At 44.5% G+C, this 22,584-nt stretch overlaps 1 protein-coding gene across 3 annotated transcripts in view; it reads left to right on the forward strand.

Moving 5' to 3' along the window:
* LOC138959951 (testis-expressed protein 2-like) overlaps positions 1–22,584 on the forward strand; it is a 49,559-nt gene that overhangs the window by 5,135 nt on the left and 21,840 nt on the right. For all 3 annotated transcript variants that reach the window (XR_011453844.1, XR_011453846.1, XM_070331635.1), the window contains exons 2-4: positions 18,067–19,290; positions 19,870–20,505; positions 22,257–22,523. Coding sequence is in view for 1 of the 3 variants with exons in the window: in XM_070331635.1 (XP_070187736.1) it covers positions 18,073–19,290; positions 19,870–20,505; positions 22,257–22,523 (2,121 nt within the window). In the remaining 2 variants the exon portion in view is untranslated. The remainder of the gene's footprint in view (positions 1–18,066; positions 19,291–19,869; positions 20,506–22,256; positions 22,524–22,584) is intronic.

Here is a 22,584-nt window from a genome sequence, read left to right on the forward strand (position 1 = left end):
AGGCATGCTCGCCTGCTCTTGCCAAATGCTAGTGTTCCTCACGGTGAGAATTCCCCCTGAAACACCACTTCTTCGCCCAAATGCTTCCCTTAACAAATCTCGCCGCTGAGAAACGCCGGACACATAGCGATTACACAAACAAGGAGGATGAGAGATATAAACCTTGAGGCCTGTGGAATTCCTGCTCCTCCTTAATTCTTTTCCTCCTCTTGATACAGTCAAACCTGTTCATAACGACCACCCAAGGGACTGACCAAAGGTGGTCGTTATGGACAGGTGGTTGCTATCAAAAGGTGAATCATGAAAAAAAAACCTCATCAGGGTTCCTTTGGTGTGGTCATAGTGGGCAGGGCTGGTTGTGATCAAGAGGTGGTCGCCAGGGCAGGTTTGACAGTTATCTGTTGCTGTCAGTGTCATGTTGAATATGATTTTATGTTCAGAATGCAAATCATGACGGAACGAGCAAAGCATATCCTCAGTGGTAACTCTGACCTTTTGTTTCTAGTGTATAAACAAGTCCTTTCATTTGTTTTTGAAGTAGTTTATGTGTTTTTTTCAAATTCTCTAATTTCGGTCTTTAATTTAATTCATTTGATCTATTCATTTTTTTTTTGGGGGGGGGGGCTATCTCTTATTATCTTATACAGTGGAACCCCCCTTTTAAGACATCTCAAAGGGTACAAAATGAGGTCTTCAAGGGAGGGAATCTTAAAATGGGGGTACAGTGACAGACCTTATGAACAGAAAATCTGAGAAAACAATGTTCTTAATTAAATGGGGAGACGGGCGCAGTGGCGTGGTGGTAAGACGTCGGCTTTCTAATCGGGAGGTCGTGAGTTCGAATCCCGGTCGCTGCCCCCTGGTGGGTTCAGAGTGGAGATTTTTTCGATCTCCCAGGTCAACGTGTGTGCAGACCTGCTAGTGACTTAACTCCCTTCGTGTGTACACGCAAGCACAAGACCAAGTGTGCACGGAAAAGATCCTGTAATCCATGTCAGAGTTCGGTGGGTTATAGAAACACCAAAATACCCAGCATGCCTCCCCCGAAATCGGCGTATGCTGCCTGAATGGTGGGATAAAAACGGTCATACACGTACAACTCCACTTGTGCTTAAAACATGAGTGAACGTGGGAGTCTAAGCCCATGAACAAAGAAGAAGAAGAAGAAAAATTAAATGGGGGAAGGGGGTTGTAAAACGGGGGTTCCACTGTAGATGTAAAATGCTGTTCTTACTCTGATTAACTTCGATAATTGAAACTTTCCCTCAGACGATGAACTACTGTATTACAAGTACAGATAAAAACAAGTTAGAACTGAAACGGAATAGACATCAGAGTCTTATGCTTGAGAGTTGTGTACATGTGTAAATGTTTCTGTTCATAACATGATGAGGATCTCAGCAGATGTTTTGTTAGCTTGGAAAAACTTGATGTCAAAGCAGACATTTCAGCTGTTATTCAGGTGGAATGCTTCTTCTTTTTGTAATGTCATTTCTGCAACAAATATATTTAATTGTTAAATTATATCTTCTATGATTGCCATCACTTGAAAGTGAAAAAGTTTCTTGTCTACATCTGAAACCGGATGCGGCTGGCATGAAAACAGATTATTCTCATTGCAAAATTAGAGTACATAGTTTGAAAAATATCTGATTGATTTGCATACCTTTTTCTCATGGTGTTTCTCTCATGGTGTTTCTCTCATGGTATAGCATCAGACAGGAGAGATTCGTTTTGTATAGTTTTTTTCAGACGTTGTGTCACGTGCATATTGCCACATGCTGCTTTATTTTATGTCTGCTATTGACTACAACGCACAAAGTTTATTCAGCAGTGTTTGGTGTGTGAGCAGATGTTTCATGACATCCAAATTGCTTGTGTGTGTGACTGCGCACAAGAAGGAGAGAATCTGTTTTAAGTCTTTGTCTGCTTGTCAGTTTCAACAGTGTGTGGGGGGAAACAAAAATCACAAGTTGAACAGTGTGCATTAAGTAAGTAAGTCTATCTTTTTTCATTTTTTTTATTTACAAAAGCTTCCCCCACTGAATTGGATACACTTACTCTGATACAATCTTTGTTGAGTTGTTCACCAAGGAACTGCACAGATGGATTGTGCTTTTGTGAGGAAAACAGTCTCTTACTTAAAATTAATATTAAAAGTCCTACGGTTTTAAGCCATTAAGGACTTGAGTGTTTGTCCGCTTTAAAAAAAAACAAGTCGCGTAAGGCGAAAATACAACATTTAGTCAAGTAGCTGTCGAACTCACAGAATGAAACTGAACGCAATGCAATGTTTCAGCAAGACCGTAGCATCGTCAGTCCACCGCTCATGGCGAAGGCAGTGAAATTGACAAGAAGAGCGGGGTAGTAGTTGCGCTGAGAAGGATAGCACGCTTTTCTGTACCTCTCTTCGTTTTAACTTTCTGAGCGTGTTTTGAATCCAAACATATCATATCTATATGTTTTTGGAATCAGGAATCGACAAGGAATAAGATGAAAGTGTTTTTAAATTGATTTCGAAAATTTTTTTTTTGATAATAATTTTTATATATTTAATTTTCAGAGCTTGTTTTTAATCCAAATATAACATATGTATATGTTTTTGGAATCAGCAAATGATGGAGAATAAGATGAACGTAAATTTGGATAGTTTAATAATATTTTTTTTTTTTTACAATTTTCAGATTTTTAATGACTAAAGTCATCAATTAAATTTTAAGCCACCAAGCTGAAATGCAATACCGAAGTCCGGGCTTCGTCGAACATTACTTGACCAAAATTTCAACCAATTTGGTTAAAAAATGAGGGCGTGACAGTGCCGCCTCATTTTTCACGAAAAGTCGGATATGACGTCATCAAAGACATTTATCAAAAAAATGAAAACAACATCTGAGGATATCATACCCAGGAACTCTCATGTCAAATTTCATAACTCAACTCAACTCAACTCAAATTTTATTGGCTTCAATTTTCACATAGAAGAATTTGTCTTGCGCTTGGGAATTATAAAGATCGGTCCAGTAGTTTGGTCTGAATCGCTCTACACGCACGCACACACACACACACATACACCACGACCCTCGTCTCGATTCCCCCCTCGATGTTAAAACATTTAGTCATAACTTGACTAAATGTAAAAAGGGAGGGCAGGGGGTGGGGTTGAGATGATAATGCTCTGTGGAATTCGTTAAAATGAAAAGATGTTTCTTGGTAAGCATTATAAGTCTGTATTCTATGTCTTGAATAACGGGTTTGTAAAATGATTTTTTATTCAAAACGAGTTAAAAGGTAGAACCTTTCATGATCACCAATAAAAGCAAATAGATGAGCAAGTAACAGTCTCTTTGTCTGCTTGTCGGTTCTAACAGCATGCGGGGGTAAACAAAATTCACAAGTTGAACAGTGTGCTTAAAGTAAGTAAGTCTATCTCTTCTTTGTTTTACAAAAGCTTCCCCCACCGAATTGGATATAACTCTGATACAATCTTTGTTGAGTTGTTCACGAAGGAACTGCACAGATGGTTTGGGCTTTTGCGTCGTTAGTCAAATGACACTGAGCAGAGTATAAATAGTTTAAATGACAGAGATAATGGGTTTCTTTGACTGGCGAGAATAAGGTCAGTGGGTCATGAGTTGCCGTTACCCTCAAACTTTAAGTACACTTCTTTAATCTTGCTGTTGAAAGAGAGCGGGAGATTTGTTATCTGCTCTTGATAATGGACAGCTATTTTTATTCAATAAATGTTGACTCCACCCACCCACATCCAAGACACACTTCATTTAATGAATGTTTATGAATTTCAATTATACCAGAACATTTTTTTTTCCTGTGCTAGAGCTGTTCTGTGCTATGAGTTCTATGGATTATGTCATTGGTGCATGGTTAAACTACAACTTGAAATGTGAAAAATTATGTGGCGCAGAGCCCCAGAATTCTAGAGGATGTTGATTTTCTTTTATTTCTTCTTAGCCAAAATTCGGAGAATCATTACCAAATAGGGCAGAGAGTTATGATAAGATCTGAGAAACAAAGGGACCTAAACGCTCTAGGTACAGATTCCATTTTTCTACAATGAAAAATATGCTTCGAGAGTAAGTGAGAATTATACAGGATCAATCTCCTGGTACCTGCGAGAGTAACACGCATTGAAATGAACAAGCGGCTTTCATCTTCAACATCAGTGGCGCGACATTTCATTTCATAATGCACATTTACATATATATATATATATTTAGAGCTCTTATGTCCATTTGTTTCTCAAACTTTTTATTTTTTGTTCTACTTCTTCATTCGTGGGCTGAAACTCCCATGTTCACTCATGTTTTTGCACAAGTGGGTTTTTACATCTATGACCAATTTTACCCCCCTGTCTCAGTGTCTGATTAATGAGATTGTCATCTCTTTGACCTTGGGCTTCACTTTGTGGTCAACTGTAATCGTTCATCTGTTGGTCATTTGGTCAGTCTTCTCTTTTGAAAGTTTTTGTTTTTTCCCGAAATCAGCGTATGCTGCCTGAATGGCAGGGTAAAAACGGTCATACAGGTAAAAACCCACTCATGCAAAAACATGAGTGAACGTGGGAGTTTCGGCCCATGATGAAAGAAGAAGAAAGTTTTTGTTTAGAGAAATGATATATAGAATGCTGGTATTTCTGTGTGATGAATATTGTGCAACCAGTCAGCTTCTTTTTATATTTAGTCAAGTTTTGACTAAATATTTTAACATCGAGGGGGAATCGAAACGAGGGTATGGTGTATGTGCGTGTGTCTGTGTGTGTGTCTGTGTGTGTGTGTAGAGCGATTCAGACTAAACTACTGGACCGATCTTTATGAAATTTGACATGAGAGTTCCTGGGTATGAAATCCCCGAACGTTTTTTTCATTTTTTTGATAAATGTCTTTGATGACGTCATATCCGGCTTTTCGTGAAAGTTGAGGCGGCACTGTCACGCCCTCATTTTTCAACCAAATTGGTTCAAATTTTGGTCAAGTAATCTTCGACGAAGCCCGGGGTTCGGTATTGCATTTCAGCTTGGTGGCTTAAAAATTAATTTATGACTTTGGTCATTAAAAATCTGAAAATTGTAAAAAAAAATAAAAATTTATAAAACGATCCAAATTTACGTTTATCTTATTCTCCATCATTTGCTGATTCCAAAAACATATAAATATGTTATATTCGGATTAAAAACAAGCTCTGAAAATTAAATATATAAAAATTATTATCAAAATTTTTTTTTCGAAATCAATTTAAAAACACTTTCATCTTATTCCTTGTCGGTTCCTGATTCCAAAAACATATAGATATGATATGTTTGGATTAAAAACACGCTCAGAAAGTTAAAACAAAGAGAGGTACAGAAAAGCGTGCTATCCTTCTTAGCGCAACTACTACCCCGCTCTTCTTGTCAATTTCACTGCCTTTGCCATGAGCGGTGGACTGACGATGCTACGAGTATACGGTCTTGCTGAAAAAGGGCAGCTACTTGACTAAATATTGTATTTTCGCCTTACGCGACTTGTTACTGTTTTGGAGTTGTGTGTGTGTGTGTGTGTGACTGTAAGTAACTGTGTTGTCTTTCAGTATGTTTGTTAGAGAGAGAGAGAGAGATCTGGATTACCTGTACTCCATAAATCAGTATCAATAGACAGGCAAACAAGCAGGGACACAGACAGAGAGGGTTATAAATAAAGGCATAAGCAGGGATGAAGGTTCCTATTGGGAAATGAGGAAATCCTAATCAAATCCTTCCCGACAGACTTCCTGATTCCCCAAACGGCAAACAACTAAAAACGGAAACTGTTAAGAAAAAATCTGAATTCCATGCCAGTTTTATCTGATTTTGAAAACTCAGCTTTTACCCTTGCACAAGTGCATAAAATGTATAATAGGTAAGTCATCTTAATCTGGTTTTGTATGCATTTACCTGTGTTATTGAAGAAATGTTTTGCTGCAGTCTGTTAGTAAGATGCAGCATTAGCTGTGTCGATTCATCACAGTTACATATTATACACTGGCAGAGACAATGTTGAAAGAACCAGACAGTGCAGATTGCATTATATGTTACAGTGGAACCCGACTTTTAAGACCACCACAAGTCTGAGAAAACCGGGTCTTAAACAGGAGGGAGTCTTAAAATGGAGGTGAATTTTTAAGTTATAAACAGAACTGAAAAATCAAGGTCTGAAATAGAGGGAAGTCTTAAAGTTGGGAGGGGGGGGGCTTAAAAGGGGGTTTCCACTGTATTTGCTAAGGGGGGGGGCTTAAAAAGGGGTTTCCACTGTATTTTCTAAGGGGGGGGGGGCTTAAAAGGGGGTTTCCACTGTATTTTCTAAGGGGGGGGCTTAAAAGGGGGTTTCCACTGTATTTTCTAAGGGGGGGGGGCTTAAAAGGGGGTTTCCACTGTATTTTCTAAGGGGGGGGGGGCTTAAAAGGGGGTTTCCACTGTATTTTCTAAGGGGGGGGGCTTAAAAGGGGGTTTCCACTGTATTTTCTAAGGGGGGGGGCTTAAAAGGGGGTTTCCACTGTATTTTCTAAGGGGGGGGGCTTAAAAGGGGGTTTCCACTGTATTTTCTAAGGGGGGGGGCTTAAAAGGGGGTTTCCACTGTATTTTCTGAGGGGGGGGCTTAAAAGGGGGTTTCCACTGTATTTTCTAAGGGGGGGGGGCTTAAAAGGGGGTTTCCATTGTATTTTCTAAGGGGGGGGGGCTTAAAAGGGGGTTTCCATTGTATTTTCTAAGGGGGGGGGGGCTTAAAAGGGGGTTTCCACTGTATTTTCTAAGGGGGGGGGGGCGCTTAAAAGGGGGTTTCCACTGTATTTTCTGAGGGGGGGGGGCTTAAAAGGGGGTTTCCACTGTATTTTCTGAGGGGGGGGCTTAAAAGGGGGTTTCCACTGTATTTTCTAAGGGGGGGGCTTAAAAGGGGGTTTCCACTGTATTTTCTAAGGGGGGGGCCTTAAAAGGGGGTTTCCACTGTATTTTCTAAGGGGGGGGGGCTTAAAAGGGGGTTTCCACTGTATTTTCTAAGGGGGGGGGGGCTTAAAAGGGGGTTTCCACTGTATTTTCTAAGGGGGGGGGCTTAAAAGGGGGTTTCCACTGTATTTTCTAAGGGGGGGGGGCTTAAAAGGGGGTTTCCACTGTATTTTCTAAGGGGGGGGGGGGCTTAAAAGGGGGTTTCCACTGTATTTTCTAAGGGGGGGGGGGCTTAAAAGGGAGTTTCCACTGTATTTTCTAAGGGGGGGGGCTTAAAAGGGGGTTTCCACTGTATTTTCTAAGGGGGGGGGCTTAAAAGGGAGTTTCCACTGTATTTTCTAAGGGGGGGGGGGGGCTTAAAAGGGGGTTTCCACTGTATTTTCGAAGGGGGGGGGGGCTTAAAAGGGGGTTTCCACTGTATTTTCTAAGGGGGGGGGCCTTAAAAGGGGGTTTCCACTGTATTTTCTAAGGGGGGGGGGCCTTAAAAGGGGGTTTCCACTGTATTTTCTAAGGGGGGGGGGGGGCCTTAAAAGGGGGTTTCCACTGTATTTTCTAAGGGGGGGGGCTTAAAAGGGGGTTTCCACTGTATTTTCTAAGGGGGGGGGGGCCTTAAAAGGGGGTTTCCACTGTATTTTCTAAGGGGGGGGGGCTTAAAAGGGGGTTTCCACTGTATTTTCTAAGGGGGGGGGGCTTAAAAGGGGGTTTCCACTGTATTTTCTAAGGGGGGGGGCTTAAAAGGGGGGTTCCACTGTATTTTCTAAGGGGGGGGGGGCTTAAAAGGGGGTTTCCACTGTATTTTCTAAGGGGGGGGGGCTTAAAAGGGAGTTTCCACTGTATTTTCTAAGGGGGGGGGCGCTTAAAAGGGGGTTTCCACTGTATTTTCTAAGGGGGGGGGGCTTAAAAGGGGGTTTCCACTGTATTTGCTAAATGCCCAGTAGTGCCCAGTTTGCTACTATGGAACCCCCATGTTCAGACCCCCAAATTTAATACTTCCTCCTCTTTAAGACCCTCCTTTCTCAGACATTCTCCCCTTCATAGCCTCTGTAAATTTACCTCCAGTTTAAGACTGCCTTCTGTTTAAGACCCGATTTTCTCAGACTTTTTGGAGATCTTAAAAGGGGGGGGGGGGGGGGCCCACTGTAATATATAAGGTAATCTCCCTTGTAAGACCTGATTTTCTTGTATTTTTGAAAGTTGTAAAAGGGGGGGTTTCACTGGATTGAAAGGCACCTCAGGGCCTAGAGGACTGAGAGAGAGAAAGTATTTCCGACTGATGATCTATCACAACAAAGGCCAACCAGATATAGTGCATCCTGTCCCAGATGGCGGACACAAGATATTCAAGAGGAGATTAAAAAAACAACTACGGCTAAGCTCTTCACAATAGGTCAAGAAACAGGTTTAGGATTGCGTGTTATCGATGCATAGAAAGCACAGAGAGTGTGATTTTGATGAGGATTGAGATGGTTCCCCCCACCTTCCTCCCTCCCTCCCTTCTTTCTGCCTTGGGCTTCTTGAGAGACTGTAAAGAGCACAGTTTCTGTGTTCTATACTGTCCCTGACTCCCTGCAGCAGATTTTATTTTTTTGCATGGGGGGGGGGGGGGGGGGGGGGTGGCAATTTGTTTAAGATACAGGTGTTTTAGTTCACCCCACCCCACCAATGTTCCCTCCCTCCTATTCTCCTCCCCGAATCCTTTTTGCCTTTGTGAGTCACTCCATCATTTTATTCATCCCTTGTGATGAGCATAGACTACATTCACCACTGACAGCCCTGTGAGTTTATAGACAAATGTCCATGTGTTTGTGTAATATGTTGTACAGAAGGGTGACAGTGTGCTTTTCCATTTCTGGTCGTGCAACAGCTTGCAGTCTGGGGTAACTGCTGGCCGGGTGTTCTACACAGTGGCAGTGACACAGCCACTTCAAACAGTCATTGTTTGCTGATTGTAGCTGGTGCTCTTGGCTAATATCAGCTTTGTTTTATGCAATTATCTCTTCTTCTCTTTTGCGCTGAGGTAAACTAATCTTATCTTCGTGTCATGAATGAAGAATGATACTCGACTTTGTTCCTAATTGTGAGAATTGAGCAAGAAACTATAATCAGTCATTGTGTTCTAATTGTGAGAATTGAGCAAGAGTGACATTTGTCATTGTGACTTGTGTTCAGGTGCCTGTGTGAAGATAATATAATGTAACTGACAAAATCTGCTGCAGGCTTTGTTTTTTCGGGATAGTGAGGCAATTACATGGTTAATGTTACAGTGCGTGTTCAATTCCTTTGGCATATGGTACAAAATGAGGAAAGTGAATGACTTGAAAGTGGATAGATGTTGGATCATTTACTTACTCTGTTGTCAGGGTTCCAGCTAGGTTCCAGCTAGGGTGTCTGCAGCGCAGTTTATGCTTGATACATTTTACTGGTTTCCACTGCTGTGGCAAAAGTGAAACGGGATTTCTGGACTGACCTGGTCAACATATGTTTGACTTGTTGCAGTTTTGTGTGCTTTTGACTCATTGACCTCACCTGCGGTGTCCAGTGTTTTTAGTTCAGATTTTCATTCAATAGATATTTGTTCAGCTTGTGTTAAAAAGGTATAAGCATCTTTTTAAATGCTTTTGTTTTTGTTTTTTTAGTGTTAACTTGTGTGTTGTGTAGGATTTGATGAATATGTTGTTAGTGAAAAGAAAACCATTGTTTGTATGCATGCAGTTCCGTTAAATGTGTACTTGTATTGTTGTAAGCACCTTGTATCAGGTAAACAAAATCCCATTCCCTAGTTTAACTTTAAGTCAAATACGCCAAGCTTGCCAGTTCATAACATCAGCAGGCCCGAGACTATTAGTGACACAACCTTTGAACTGTGCAGAGGGTATAGTACCTAGTTAACTTCAAGAAAGATACGGCACAGCTTTAGGCGTGGAAAGCAAACAGTTTAAACTGGGCTTGGCTTTGTATACATTTGGATTTGATGAGGAACGTTCTCTGCTTTATTATTTACAGCCAGTAAATAGTTTCAAGGGTAGAATTCTTCATTGAAATATATATTGTTTTTGAGCAAAACAATTCCTATCCTTTTGCATGTTTTAGATCACAGAACTCCCCCACATGCTATATGGATTCAGCCTGGAAGAAAAAGACAATGGGACTTTTGTTCCTCTCAACCAAGTTCTGATGGGACATAGTTGAAGGCAAGAAAAACCAAGCAGGCTTATTAGGTAGCCCAGAAATGGTTTTGTCCAAAGATGTATAGATGGTGCAATAGGGTGCCATTTGAGAATTTCCCTCTATCATCATGTTATCGTGTGTGTGTGTGTGCTTTGATGTCAGAGACACATGTTTACATTTTAAATGTTGAACATGGGGCACCCACAAAGGTTAGCAGATGCATGCGTCAGCGAACAGAATATCAAAATCGGCAGTGCTTTGAAAACGACACTGATTGTCATCATTTTTGCGAGTTTTCATTCACAAACACCTGGGAAATAAATCTCATGTTCCCCATGCAATAAATCGAGGTGGTGAATGGGTTTGAGCTTTCAGGTGAAACGTGGATTGTCAAAGTAAAAGCCAATCAGGCTGATTGTTTGATGTGTGGAACCATCGCGGCTTTGGATTTGTGTTTCCGAGGACAACGAATGTAAGCATTCACTCTCAAAGACCCAATCAATGTTGATAATTACCGCGGCGACTCATGGTCAATTTGCAACTTATCTCTGTGATCGCAAAATCCACAACGAAAAGTCATAAACACTTAAAAAGAAAAGAAATATGCTCAACACTTATGATCGCAGCTCTGTACATTTTCAGACTGGAAGAAAAGCGTCAACAAGCTACGTTTGACGTCACATACAAGGTTGACGTGTTATCTCGAGCTACTGTGACGATGCTTTGTGGCCCGGAGTTGGATTCTAAAAATTCGTCTCCCTGTGGGTTATTGTGCATTTTGTTGCACAACCAAAATGATGACAAAAACGATGTTTGGTGGCTTGTCGTCAGACCAGCATTTTGTTGTTGGTCCTCGGGGAGCATATCGCCTTTTGTCTCATATTTATCAACCGCGGCCTTCGGCCTTGGTCGATAAAGATGAAACAAAAGACGATATGGTCCCCTTGGACCAACAAAAAAGCTGGTCTGTCAACAAGCCACCAAACATCTTATAATGTCTGTTGCTTCTTATGGAAAGCTGCTTTTGTACCTTGCTTCAGGTTTTAGCACTCTTTGCGACATCTGATGCATCCTTATTTTGCTGGTCGTCAGATGCATGTTAATTGACCTGGTTGAAAAATTGTCAGAACCTAAGATAACATCTCCAAATATAATTATAAGTCCCTTATCGTAGAACCAAGCGTAGCCTTTTAGTCAGTGATTTGGAAGGTTCATTATTTAAAAGTTTCGTTCAAATCAATTACAGCCGAACTCCGTTGTTCACCAGTTTCAAAGCCATTTCTTTTTGTTTCTTTTTTCAACGTCAACCTCAGCTGGGGCAGCTGACAAGACATCTTTGCATGAACCCACAATAGTCTTTCTTTTCTTTTGAGACATTATTTTATGAAGTGACCCTGTCTTTCCTCGGTTGGTGCACATGTGTTCGTAAAGACTGGTATATGAGTGTTACACGACACTTGAGATTGCCACAAGTTCTCAAATGTCGTATAGTTGTGTTCTTTTATTCTACGTCGCCCGTCTTCGCAGCAACAGAAAACAACTCGTCAAATTGAGTTCGAGGATTTATTCAGCATTCAATACATACAACTGCACATCGTAGCAGAACTCAAATAGAAGCTTTTTTAACATTCAAATCGCGCTGGCATATATAGTAAATACTCAATCTCGAGAATATTCCAGACCGAACATGATACAACTACATTATACGAGCCGTCTATGGACTAGAACAGTGACGCTCTCTGTGACGCACATCAAAAGCGCCGACGCACTTAATCCGAACGAACGCCACGAACTCACACTACAAACAGCGTGATAAACAACTTGTTTTGACAGGACTAGAAAGTTCACCTGCATTCTCGTCCAAGCATAAATATTGTGTTTACAAAATATAATATCGGTACTTTCCCACAAAGTACAAATAAGTCAACTACATTCAACACACAAAACTGAACCAAAGCTCAGCAACGGTAGCGTTTCCTAACATTACCCCCAACACCAGAAGAAATTTACCTAATTTCTTTCAATCATTGAAACGCTACCTGTACACATATTATGTATACATAACAGATTGAAAACCAGGTATGTACATTAGTCTGTTGGAGAGTGAACACAGTTTTAATCACATACTCGGCTGAGAAAATCTGCTCCAACATTGTCTGAACCCTTAATCGATTCCACTCGCATATCAAAGTTCTGCAAGTACATCACCCACCTCATGATACGATTATTCACAAACTTCGCAGAGTTCAGGTAGGTGAGGGGTTTGTGATCAGTCTGAAGCACGAATTTCACCCCTTGGAGGTAGAGTTCAAATTTCTTGATTCCCCACACGATGGCTAAACACTCTTTCTCCATGGTCGAGTAGTTCTTCTCGGCTCCTGACAGCTTCTTGCTGGCATAGCTGACCGGAAACGGTTTACCTCCATGTTCTTGCATCAGTATGGCGCCGATCCCTTCGTCCGATGCGTCTGTACGCAAGATGAACTCTTTGGCAGTATCAGGAAGGCGTAGCACCGGGTCTCGTGACATCAGGTCGCGCACGGTCTGGTATGCCTTCTCCTGAGCTGGTCCCCAGAGTATTCGGTTGGGGCATCCTTTTCGGGTCATGTCCGACAAAGGCGCCGTTATGGCAGCGAAGTTTGGAATGAACTCTCTGTAGTACCCAGCCAATCCAAGGAAGGATCGCACCTGCTTCTTGGTTTCAGGACGTGGCGCATTGAGGATCTTGGTGACGTTTTCCAACAAAAGCCCCTTTTGACCTTCCTTCAGTGAATGACCTATGAAGTCAACGTTGTCGGTCCCCAAAATGCACTTGCTGGGTCTCACGGTCAGATTGGCTTTTGTCAGGCGGGAAAACAATTCCCTCAAAGTCTCCAGATGCTCCTCAAAGGTCTCCGTGTGGACTAGCAGATCATCCCAGTAGTACACAACATTCTTCATTCCTTTGAGCATTTTTCGCACTCCTCTTTCAGGGTAGCACCACTGTTCACCATGCCAAAAGGCATCCGCAGGCACTCATACGTTCCGTCTGGAGTTGCAAAGGCGGTCTTTGGTATGTCCTCTTCGCGCACAGGAATCTGCCAATATCCCTTGCTGAGATCGATCTTTGAGAAGATCTTACTGCCAGTCAACCGTCGGAACAGATCAGCCGCCGTCGGCATTGGTTCAGGGTCAAACACGGTGATCTTATTCACTTTCCTGAAGTCAATGCATACCCTGTTTGTACCGTCTTTCTTCTTGACCACAACAACGGGAGATGAGTAAGGGGATGATGACTCACGGATGACCCCCATCTTCAACATGTTGTCGATGTCCTTCTTCAAGGATTCCCGAGCCTGAAACGGGATAGGGTATGGTTTTGAGCGAACAGGAACGTCAGATGTGAGGTGGACTTCATGTTCGACCAAGGACGTAGAGCCTGGAACATCAGAGAACCTATGGGTGAAGTCGCCCATAAAATCATGCAGCTCCTTCTGCTGGTCTTCTGTCAGGTCAGGTCCTAACTTGACGTCATCCACTCCCTCTTTCTTGTGGAGGTCTCCCAACTCCAGTAGTTCCTCGCCGTCGAACTCGTCTAGTTCGGCTGGTTCTTCCACACTTGCTGCGACCTGTACTGCTTCCGGAGGTCTCTCCACATACAGTTTCAGGAGGTTAGCGTGGTAGATCTTGGACTTCTTGCCGACATTCACCTTGTAGTCGTTGATCCCTACCACGGCCTCAACCTCGTATGGGCCTTTCCACTGCATCAGTAGTTTGTTGTGATCAGTGGGAAGCAGTATCAGCACTTTGTTACCTGGTGTAAACTTCCTGTTTACGGCTTTGCGGTCGTAGTAGTGCTTTCCGCTATCCTGAGACTTTCTCAAGTTTTCTCTCGCAATCTCGAGAGTCTCCTCCAGTTTCTCTCGCAACTCGAACACGTACTGGTAACTGTTCTTCACTTCAGGTGTGTCCACATCTTTCGTCCACAATTCCTTTAGTATCTGCATCGGGCCTCTCACGGTCCGCCCGTACATCAGCTCGAACGGGGAGAATCCAGTGGACTCTTGTGGCACCTCCCTGTATGCAAACAGCAAGGCATTGATGTAGCGATGCCACTGCCTTGGCTGCTCACTGCATAGTTTCTTCAGCGTGGACTTCAGCGTCGCATTGAATTTTTCTACCAGCCCATTGCACATCGGGTGATAGGGTGTCGTAGTCAAGTGACGAATGCTCAGCAGCCTGTTGACCTCTTCCATGCATTCAGAGACAAACTGTGTCCCCAGGTCTGTGAGGATCTCTTCAGGAACCCCAATTCTGCTGAAAATGTCCACAAGTGCCTCGGCAACAGTCTCGGTGTCAATTTTCTTCAGAGGCACGGCTTCTGGGTACCTGGTTGCATAGTCTACCAGGGTCAGTACCCAACGATGACCCTCTTCACTTGGCGGTTTGATCTCGCCGATGAGGTCAATGGCCACCCTCTTGAAAGGTCGGTCGATCAAAGGCATCTTCTGCAACGGCACTTTCGGGACCCTTCCTCGAGGTATGGTTTTCTGGCAAATATCGCACGATCGGCAGAATCGAGTCACATCTGCATGCAGTCCTGGCCAGTAAAACGCAGCCTGGATTCTGTCCGATGTCTTCTTGACACCCAGGTGACCTCCCATAATAGAGTCGTGGGCCACCTCCATCACCTGGCGCCTAAGTGGTTGAGGCACCAGAACTTGACGTAATGGCTTCCCACCGTTGACTCTCGGGTGCTGGAACACTCTGTACAGGATCTTGGCCTTTACTTCAAAGTGCACAGTGCCTTCGCCCTTGGTCATCTCCTTGACAGGACGACTCCTGTACTTTGTCAAGGTCGAATCAGCTTCCTGTAGCTGAATCAGCTGATCCCTGTCCACGACAGCAGTTGCAGAGCTGTTGGTGACCCTGAGTGGCGTAGTTGTTTTGTCCTTCTTCGCCTGGGCTCTGGTCGTAACAGCGCTTACAACATGCGGCTGGTCGCGGCGATACACAGTTGCTCTGTCATCTCGTAACAGTTCGCTGATATCTTCATTCGCGAATGGCAGTGGGTCTTCCTCCTCAACAGCAGGCTGAGCTGAGCCCATTCTCCATTCGACATCAGGGTCATCAGGACGTCTCGCACCCCCAATGTTCCCAATTAATAGATCGTACAAGGGCTTCTTCAGGCAGACGGCCTCAACTTCTCCGGTGAAGTATGGAGTATCGATCTGGATTTTTACCACTGGTGCCTTCACGCATTTGCTGTCAGCCATGAGCGTCCACTTGAAGTCACCAGTGAACTTCTCTGTTGGCACCTGATCCTCTTTGACAATGACTCCATTGCAGCCCGAATCTCTGAGAACAGTCACTTCCTGCTTCTCAACAAATCCCTTCGACACGGGCATGTTCGACACTGACACAGCTGCGCTGGCGACGACAGAGATTGACTTGCCATTGGCGAGTAGAAGCTGGCCATCAGAAATACATTCTTCCACGTCCGATGGTGTAGCCACTTGCTCGGCAGCCCTTGGAAGTATGACGCTGCTCGCACATACTTGTTGGTTCGAGCCACTCGTTTGCCTCTTGTTGTCGTAATATCTCCGTCGATGTTCTTGCGCTTTGTCATTGACATGTCCGTTATTTTTCTTTTGGGGACAGTTGGCGACTCGGTGGCCCTTGGCATTGCAAAGGAAACACGTTATGTTCTGCCCTTCATTGGATGATGGTGCGGACTCAGTTTGTCCCTTGGCAGGTTGGTTTGCCTGGTTCCCGCTCTTCTGGAAAGGTTTCGATGACTTTGACGTCCCCAGGGTCCTTCCATGAGCAATGAGATAACGCTCAGCAGCATCAGTAATGTCCTTCAAACCCCGCAGTTTTTGCTCTTCCAAGCGGGTCGCCAGGTCCTTCGGGCAGGCATTAAGGAACTGCTCCTTCACGATCAAGTCCCGCAGACTCTCGTATGACTGCTCTTCACCTGATAACTCCACCCATTTCTGCAGGTATGACGACAGGCGCTCCACAAACTGGCTCGGTGTCTCTCCAGACAATGGCTGGCATTCGCGGAAGCGTTGACGGTAGCCCCTTTCAGTGAAGTTGTAGCAACGCAACAGAGCTTCCTTCAGTACATCATAGTCTCTGGCGTCATCATTTGAGAGTCTAGTGTAGACCTCAAGTGCTGCCCCAGTCAAATGTGCGCTGAGTTGAATCGCCCAGTCGTCGCGCTGCCATCTAGCACTCTCAGCGAACCTCTCGAATCTTGCAAGGTAGCAGTCGATCTGGTCCTTCCCGTCAGCGAATGCTGGAAGTTTCGGTGCCCTGTGTAACATTTGCTGCTGGTTATCTCTTTGGCGTGGTGCCTCGTGCTCGTTTTGAACACGCACCATTTCTGTCTGAAGCTCTAAACGCTTCGTCTCCATTTCTATTTGGAGCTCTAAGCGTTTCAGCTCAATTTGCCTCTCTTCACGCTGTGCTTCTCTTTCTCTTTCTTTTTCTTCACGCTGCGCTTGTCTTTCTTCACGCTGCGCTTGTCTTTCTTCACGCTGCGCCAGCAGTCGTGTCTGGGACTCGACGAACTCCGTCAACTGCTTGCCTTTTAGTCCCAGTTCAACTCCTTTTTCCCAGAACTCAGCCATTCTGGTCTTTTCCGGTGCGTTCGTCTGTATTCTTTCACAGCCCCGAACGTAGACGAATGTAGTCTTCTAAAAGAACACAGTCTCTACTGCACCTCCGATGCTTCTCTCGTCGCTGTTCACCTTCGTAGACGCAGGCTGCCACCCTCCTCGTCTAACGTGACGGCGCACTCTGCTCACGATACGTACACGACGTACCCCAGTCGTATTTCGTAGTATTAATGCACTAGCTCCGCGACGAAGTCCGTCTCGTCCAAACGGCAGCTAACCTCTGTAATCCCGATACACTCCGGCGTCGCTCACCGTACCGAGCTGCGGCGATTACCAAACTCTTCACCAGTCACACCGAATCCACGGTTCCGTAGTCTCAATACTGATCCCTCAGGATACACCCGATTGATGGCTACCTCCTGTGACTGTCTTGACACTGGTCCTTGTTGCTGGAAAAACCCTTGGCGTTAAACGTAGATCCTTGGCTTGGCCCCCAATTGTTACACGACACTTGAGATTGCCACAAGTTCTCAAATGTCGTATAGTTGTGTTCTTTTATTCTACGTCGCCCGTCTTCGCAGCAACAGAAAACAACTCGTCAAATTGAGTTCGAGGATTTATTCAGCATTCAATACATACAACTGCACATCGTAGCAGAACTCAAATAGAAGCTTTTTTAACATTCAAATCGCGCTGGCATATATAGTAAATACTCAATCTCGAGAATATTCCAGACCGAACATGATACAACTACATTATACGAGCCGTCTATGGACTAGAACAGTGACGCTCTCTGTGACGCACATCAAAAGCGCCGACGCACTTAATCCGAACGAACGCCACGAACTCACACTACAAACAGCGTGATAAACAACTTGTTTTGACAGGACTAGAAAGTTCACCTGCATTCTCGTCCAAGCATAAATATTGTGTTTACAAAATATAATATCGGTACTTTCCCACAAAGTACAAATAAGTCAACTACATTCAACACACAAAACTGAACCAAAGCTCAGCAACGGTAGCGTTTCCTAACAATGAGCGAAAAAAGATAGTTTGCCGGATTGGCTGCATGGCGCTCGCTTTCCTTCGCTCATTTCGAACGCTGTACTTGGACGTAAAAAACCGCATAGGGTGGTGCAGTGGTAAGCTAAATGCACCCTATGACATGCTGAGAGGAATTCTTGTGGGACATTTTCAGATTATATGCGTCTATGGCGCAAGGCGTACTAGTAAACCGACCCCTGTGCTCAGTTTTGTCTATTGGGGTAACTCGGTTATGTAATCAAGCTTACAATCTTAATTTGTTTTTTCATTATTTTTCAGACCAGGATGAGCTTGAAGAAGGGGGCAAAGCCCCCAGCCCGCCCCCCTCCCCCCAAGGGGGGTTTGTCTCTGGGCGGCATGAGCTTCAAGAAGCTGGAGCAGGAGGAGGAAGAGGAGGAGGAAGACCTCACCATCTCCGACAAATACACAACCCTCCTGCAACAGAGCAGAAACGCCAGCGCTCCAGCCGGGCTCTCCAGTGGGGGAAGAAGCAGTACCCCCTCCCCTTTGACGACCGCTAAACCAGGACCTTTACCGCTAGAAGCTGAGGACGTAGACAAAATTGGGCAGCTGAAGAAAAGCGGCAAGGCTAAACTGGAGTATCTCTCCGGCTTGAAGGGAAGAATTCAGGAGAGGATTCAAGAGAGGATAACCAAAACCAAAGAGGATGTTTCAGGTGAATCCAGCGCCAGTGCCAGCCCTGATAAAGACCACCCCCTCTCAGGATCTTTAAGCGACAGCGTTGACTGTAAGACACCGACTGGACAAGATGATGATGAAACTCTCATTGCTAAGGTGTCTGCAGTGAAAATGCGAGCTTCCAGCCCTCCTGTTATGAACAGAACTCAGTCAGTGAGTCAGTCAGACGCACCAAAGGGTGAAGAGAGACGGTCATCCCTCGGGTCACTGGAGAAAAGATCGTCCTCTCATCCGGTCAAGCTGAGCTCTCTGATGACGAATGATGACGAAGAGGAGGAGAATATCATGGTTGTGGAGGAACACTTCAAGGAGGAACCGTTTGAAGACTTTGCCGGGGGTCTGGTGACCAGTACCAAGCTGCGATCCCGCTCCAAACTCAAAAAGACCTCCGCCACCGTCAGCATGTCAGACTTGATGAAAACGCCCACTGAGAAAGCGCAAGATTTTAACAATGTATTTTCAGAAGAGAAAAACCCCGAAAAATCTACGAAAGACAGTCCTGGGAAGAGTCGTTCCAAAATCTCCCTCGCACGGTTTATGAGTCACGACGGTCACACGTTTCCGTGGTCCAAGCTAGTGGCACTTACGGCGTGTGTGTTTGCGTACTTGGTCCTCCCGGTTCCGTCCTTCCTGTCAGGTGTGATCGCTGGCTGTGTGTTGATGTCGCTGGGTTGGTCGACCTACAACTTTGTCGTCATGCCCGGTATTGACAAGGAGCCGCCCAAGTTGACCCCCATCGAGGATCTCCCGCCCATGGAGATCCCTGAAATGAATGAACCCACCTTGGACGATGGTAATTACAAGGTACGTGGACTTTTGTCTGGTTTGTCATTTCTCACTGGTGGGGATTCCAAGTTGCATTGTTTTGATACATCAGCGACAATTTTCTATTTGAATGTAACTTGGAATTCCCACCAGAGAGAAATGACAAACCCCCCTTTTAAGACCCCCCAATTTAAGATCTGATTTTGTCAGATTTTTGGAGATCTTAAAAGGTCTTACTGTACTCATTTTAATGGATAGTAAAGTATTTGTTATGGTTTTTGTTGTTTAATCTTTTGTCTTTGTCCCAAGTGCAGCCGTACCAGCCAGATATACTTTTTTATTTGACCTTCAAGTACTATCTTATCTACTGTTATTTTATTATAATTATATCCAAGTGTGAATATGTGTATGAATGAAATACCACACGAAGACACATCTGATGGTTACCAGCAGCTTTTCATTCTAAATGGGGAAATAAAGAGTTGTTATTCTTGTTGGTCTGTCTCGTCTTTAAAATGTGTGTGTTAGATTGTTAACAGGCAGGTGGATATGTCGAAGAAAATTCTCTATTTTAATGTACATTAAAGTATTGTTATTGTTTTTACCTGTGTGTTTCAGGGGTGGATGAACGAGATCACCAACTACAACCCCGACGACTACCACATTAACCACACCTACAGCGTCCTTGTCACGCTTGAGGGGACCACACTGCGACTGCAGCGACCCAAAGTACCCGTCCCGAGACGAGCCATGTATGATGAGATGATCACTACTGCACACTTCGTCCACCAAAGACACTTCGAGCTGAAGGGAAGCAGAGTGTTCCTTCTCCCCCCTGGACTGATCAAAAAACGGGTGTGGAGCAAGAAGTATCCTCTCTGTATAGCGCTGGCAGAAACAGGGACAAAATCCAAGCATCCCAGTGAGTCTTCCGTCGATAGCGGCGAGAGTGTAAAATTAGCCAAACAGGAGATGGGGTTTGAGTTCATCACGGAGGAGAAGTGTGACTCTAGCGTGCTGTACCTGTTTGCACGCACCTGCCGGGAGAAGGAGGAGTGGTATCTGCGGTTCAACTCAGCGTGTCAGGGGAGGCCACTCCCCAACGCTGTGCTTGAGATGCGCAGAATGATAGAGCGTCAACGGCAGAAGCACGTGCAGCGGGGAAGCTCTGACGGTTCGACCAGACAGCGCCACAATTCCAGCGACTCCCAGTCGTCTGTCACGTCAGATTCTGGAGAGAAAGCAGAGGCCGAGGTGTGTATTCTTTTTATTGAGTCACTTGAGAAAAAGTGACTCTATGTAATCGGTCAGTGTTAGTCTGTCCGGCCGGCCGTCCGGCCGGCCGTCTGGCCGGCCGGCCGTAGACACCACCTTAACGTTCGACTTTTCTCGGAAACTATCAAAGCGATCGGGCTCATATTTTGTTTAGTCGTGACCTCCAATGACCTCTACACTTTAACGATGGTTTCGTTGACCTTTGACCTTTTTCAAGGTCACAGGTCAGCGTCAAAGGAAAAATTAGACATTTTATATCTTTGACAAAGTTCATCGGATGTGATTGAAACTTTGTAGGATTATTCTTTACATCAAAGTATTTACATCTGTAGCCTTTTACGAACGTTATCAGAAAAACAAGGGAGATAACTAGCCTTTTCTGTTCGGCAACACACAACTTAACGTTGGGCTTTTCTCGGAAACTATAAAAGTGACCGGGCTCAAATTTTATGTGAACGTGACTCATTGTGTTGTGAATAGCAATTTCTTCCTGTCCATCTGATGCCTCATATAATATTCAGAACTGCGAAAGTGACTCGATCGAGCGTTTGCTCTTCTTGTTTCAAGATAGCTCTCATTCAGTGGAAATCCTGAGGGTCAGCCTTTTTGTGTCTGTATCCTTTTATGAAAAGTGTGTTTCTGTTCAATTGAACAGCATTGGTCTTTGTTACAGTAGGATTCTTATCAGTATCAATTAGTTCCTCTTTGTGGCGAGGGCCAGATGTAAAAAAGCAGATTAGTGCTTACTCTATTATCCTCGTTAAATAAAGAATTGTCGTCAGCACATTGTGTCTTGTCACCGATGAAGAACACAGAAGAAGAAAGATCAGAAGATCCTTTTTGTACTGAGGTAGCTGAAAAGTGGGATATATGATACATATACTGTACTTATTTTTTCCCAGATGGGCATCTTTAAGGATTAAAGAAAATGGCTTGTAGTGAGGGTGACCTGGGGTACGGGAGCGAGTATTGTCAAAATGGCTTGTATCATGCTCCCCAATGGAGTGTAGTGAGGGTGACCTGGGGTACGGGAGCGAGTATTGTCAAAATGGCTTGTATCATGCTCCCCAATGGAGTGTAGTGAGGGTGACCTGGGGTACGGGAGCGAGTATTGTCAAAATGGCTTGTATCATGCTCCCCAATGGAGTGTAGTGAGGGTGACCTGGGGTACGGGAGCGAGTATTGTCAAAATGGCTTGTATCATGCTCCCCAATGGAGAGTAGTGAGGGTGACCTGGGGTACGGGAGCGAGTATTGTCAAAATGGCTTGTATCATGCTCCCCAATGGAGTGTAGTGAGGGTGACCTGGGGTACGGGAGCGAGTATTGTCAAAGGGAGGTAGGAGGGAAGCAGAGATTTGGGGTTGCTGACTTGTACAGGAGATTTGAGTCAGCTTTTATTCACTTTGCTGATGTCAATGTAGCCAGCTCATTTTTAGTAACCAGTCTGGCGACCTATTCATTGCAGGAAGCTCTTAACCAAAGGAAGACTGTTTATTTGAAATTTTGTGAAGGAGAAACTCGAGGTGTTAGTTTCAGTTTTGTTTCCATCAAGACTAAATCCAAGCAAAGTTTGAGCATTGTTTTAGAAATTTGTAAATGTATAACTATCTTGTTGACTGTTTATACAGGGGGGTACCACTGTAATATTAGATCCAAGCAAAGTTTGAGCCGTGTTGGAAATCTGTAAATGTATAACTATAATTATTGTTGACTGTATATACTGGCTGAGCCAACGGACTCCATGCTGGACTTCACGCGCTACATGGGTCATCTGATGCCGGCCGGTGCGTTCACCAGGCTCCTCAGTCCTGCCAAGAACGACAAGGAGTCCGGTGCCCCAGCGTCTCGTCTGCCGTTCACCGGCTCCATCATCTGCGACAGTCAGCTGTACTGGCTCAACGCTCTGATTGGTCGCTGCTTCTATGACTTTTTGCGCGACACCTGGTGGTCGGAGAGGGTCAAGGACAAACTGCAGAGAAAACTCAGCAAAATCCATGTGAGTGAAGCGACTGAAGCCTTGTGTACCGTCAGGGCTCTCTACAGACGCTGTACCTAGA

The sequence above is a fragment of the Littorina saxatilis genome, linkage group LG2 (genome assembly GCF_037325665.1).
Source record: "Littorina saxatilis isolate snail1 linkage group LG2, US_GU_Lsax_2.0, whole genome shotgun sequence".
Lineage (NCBI taxonomy): Eukaryota > Metazoa > Mollusca > Gastropoda > Littorinimorpha > Littorinidae > Littorina > Littorina saxatilis.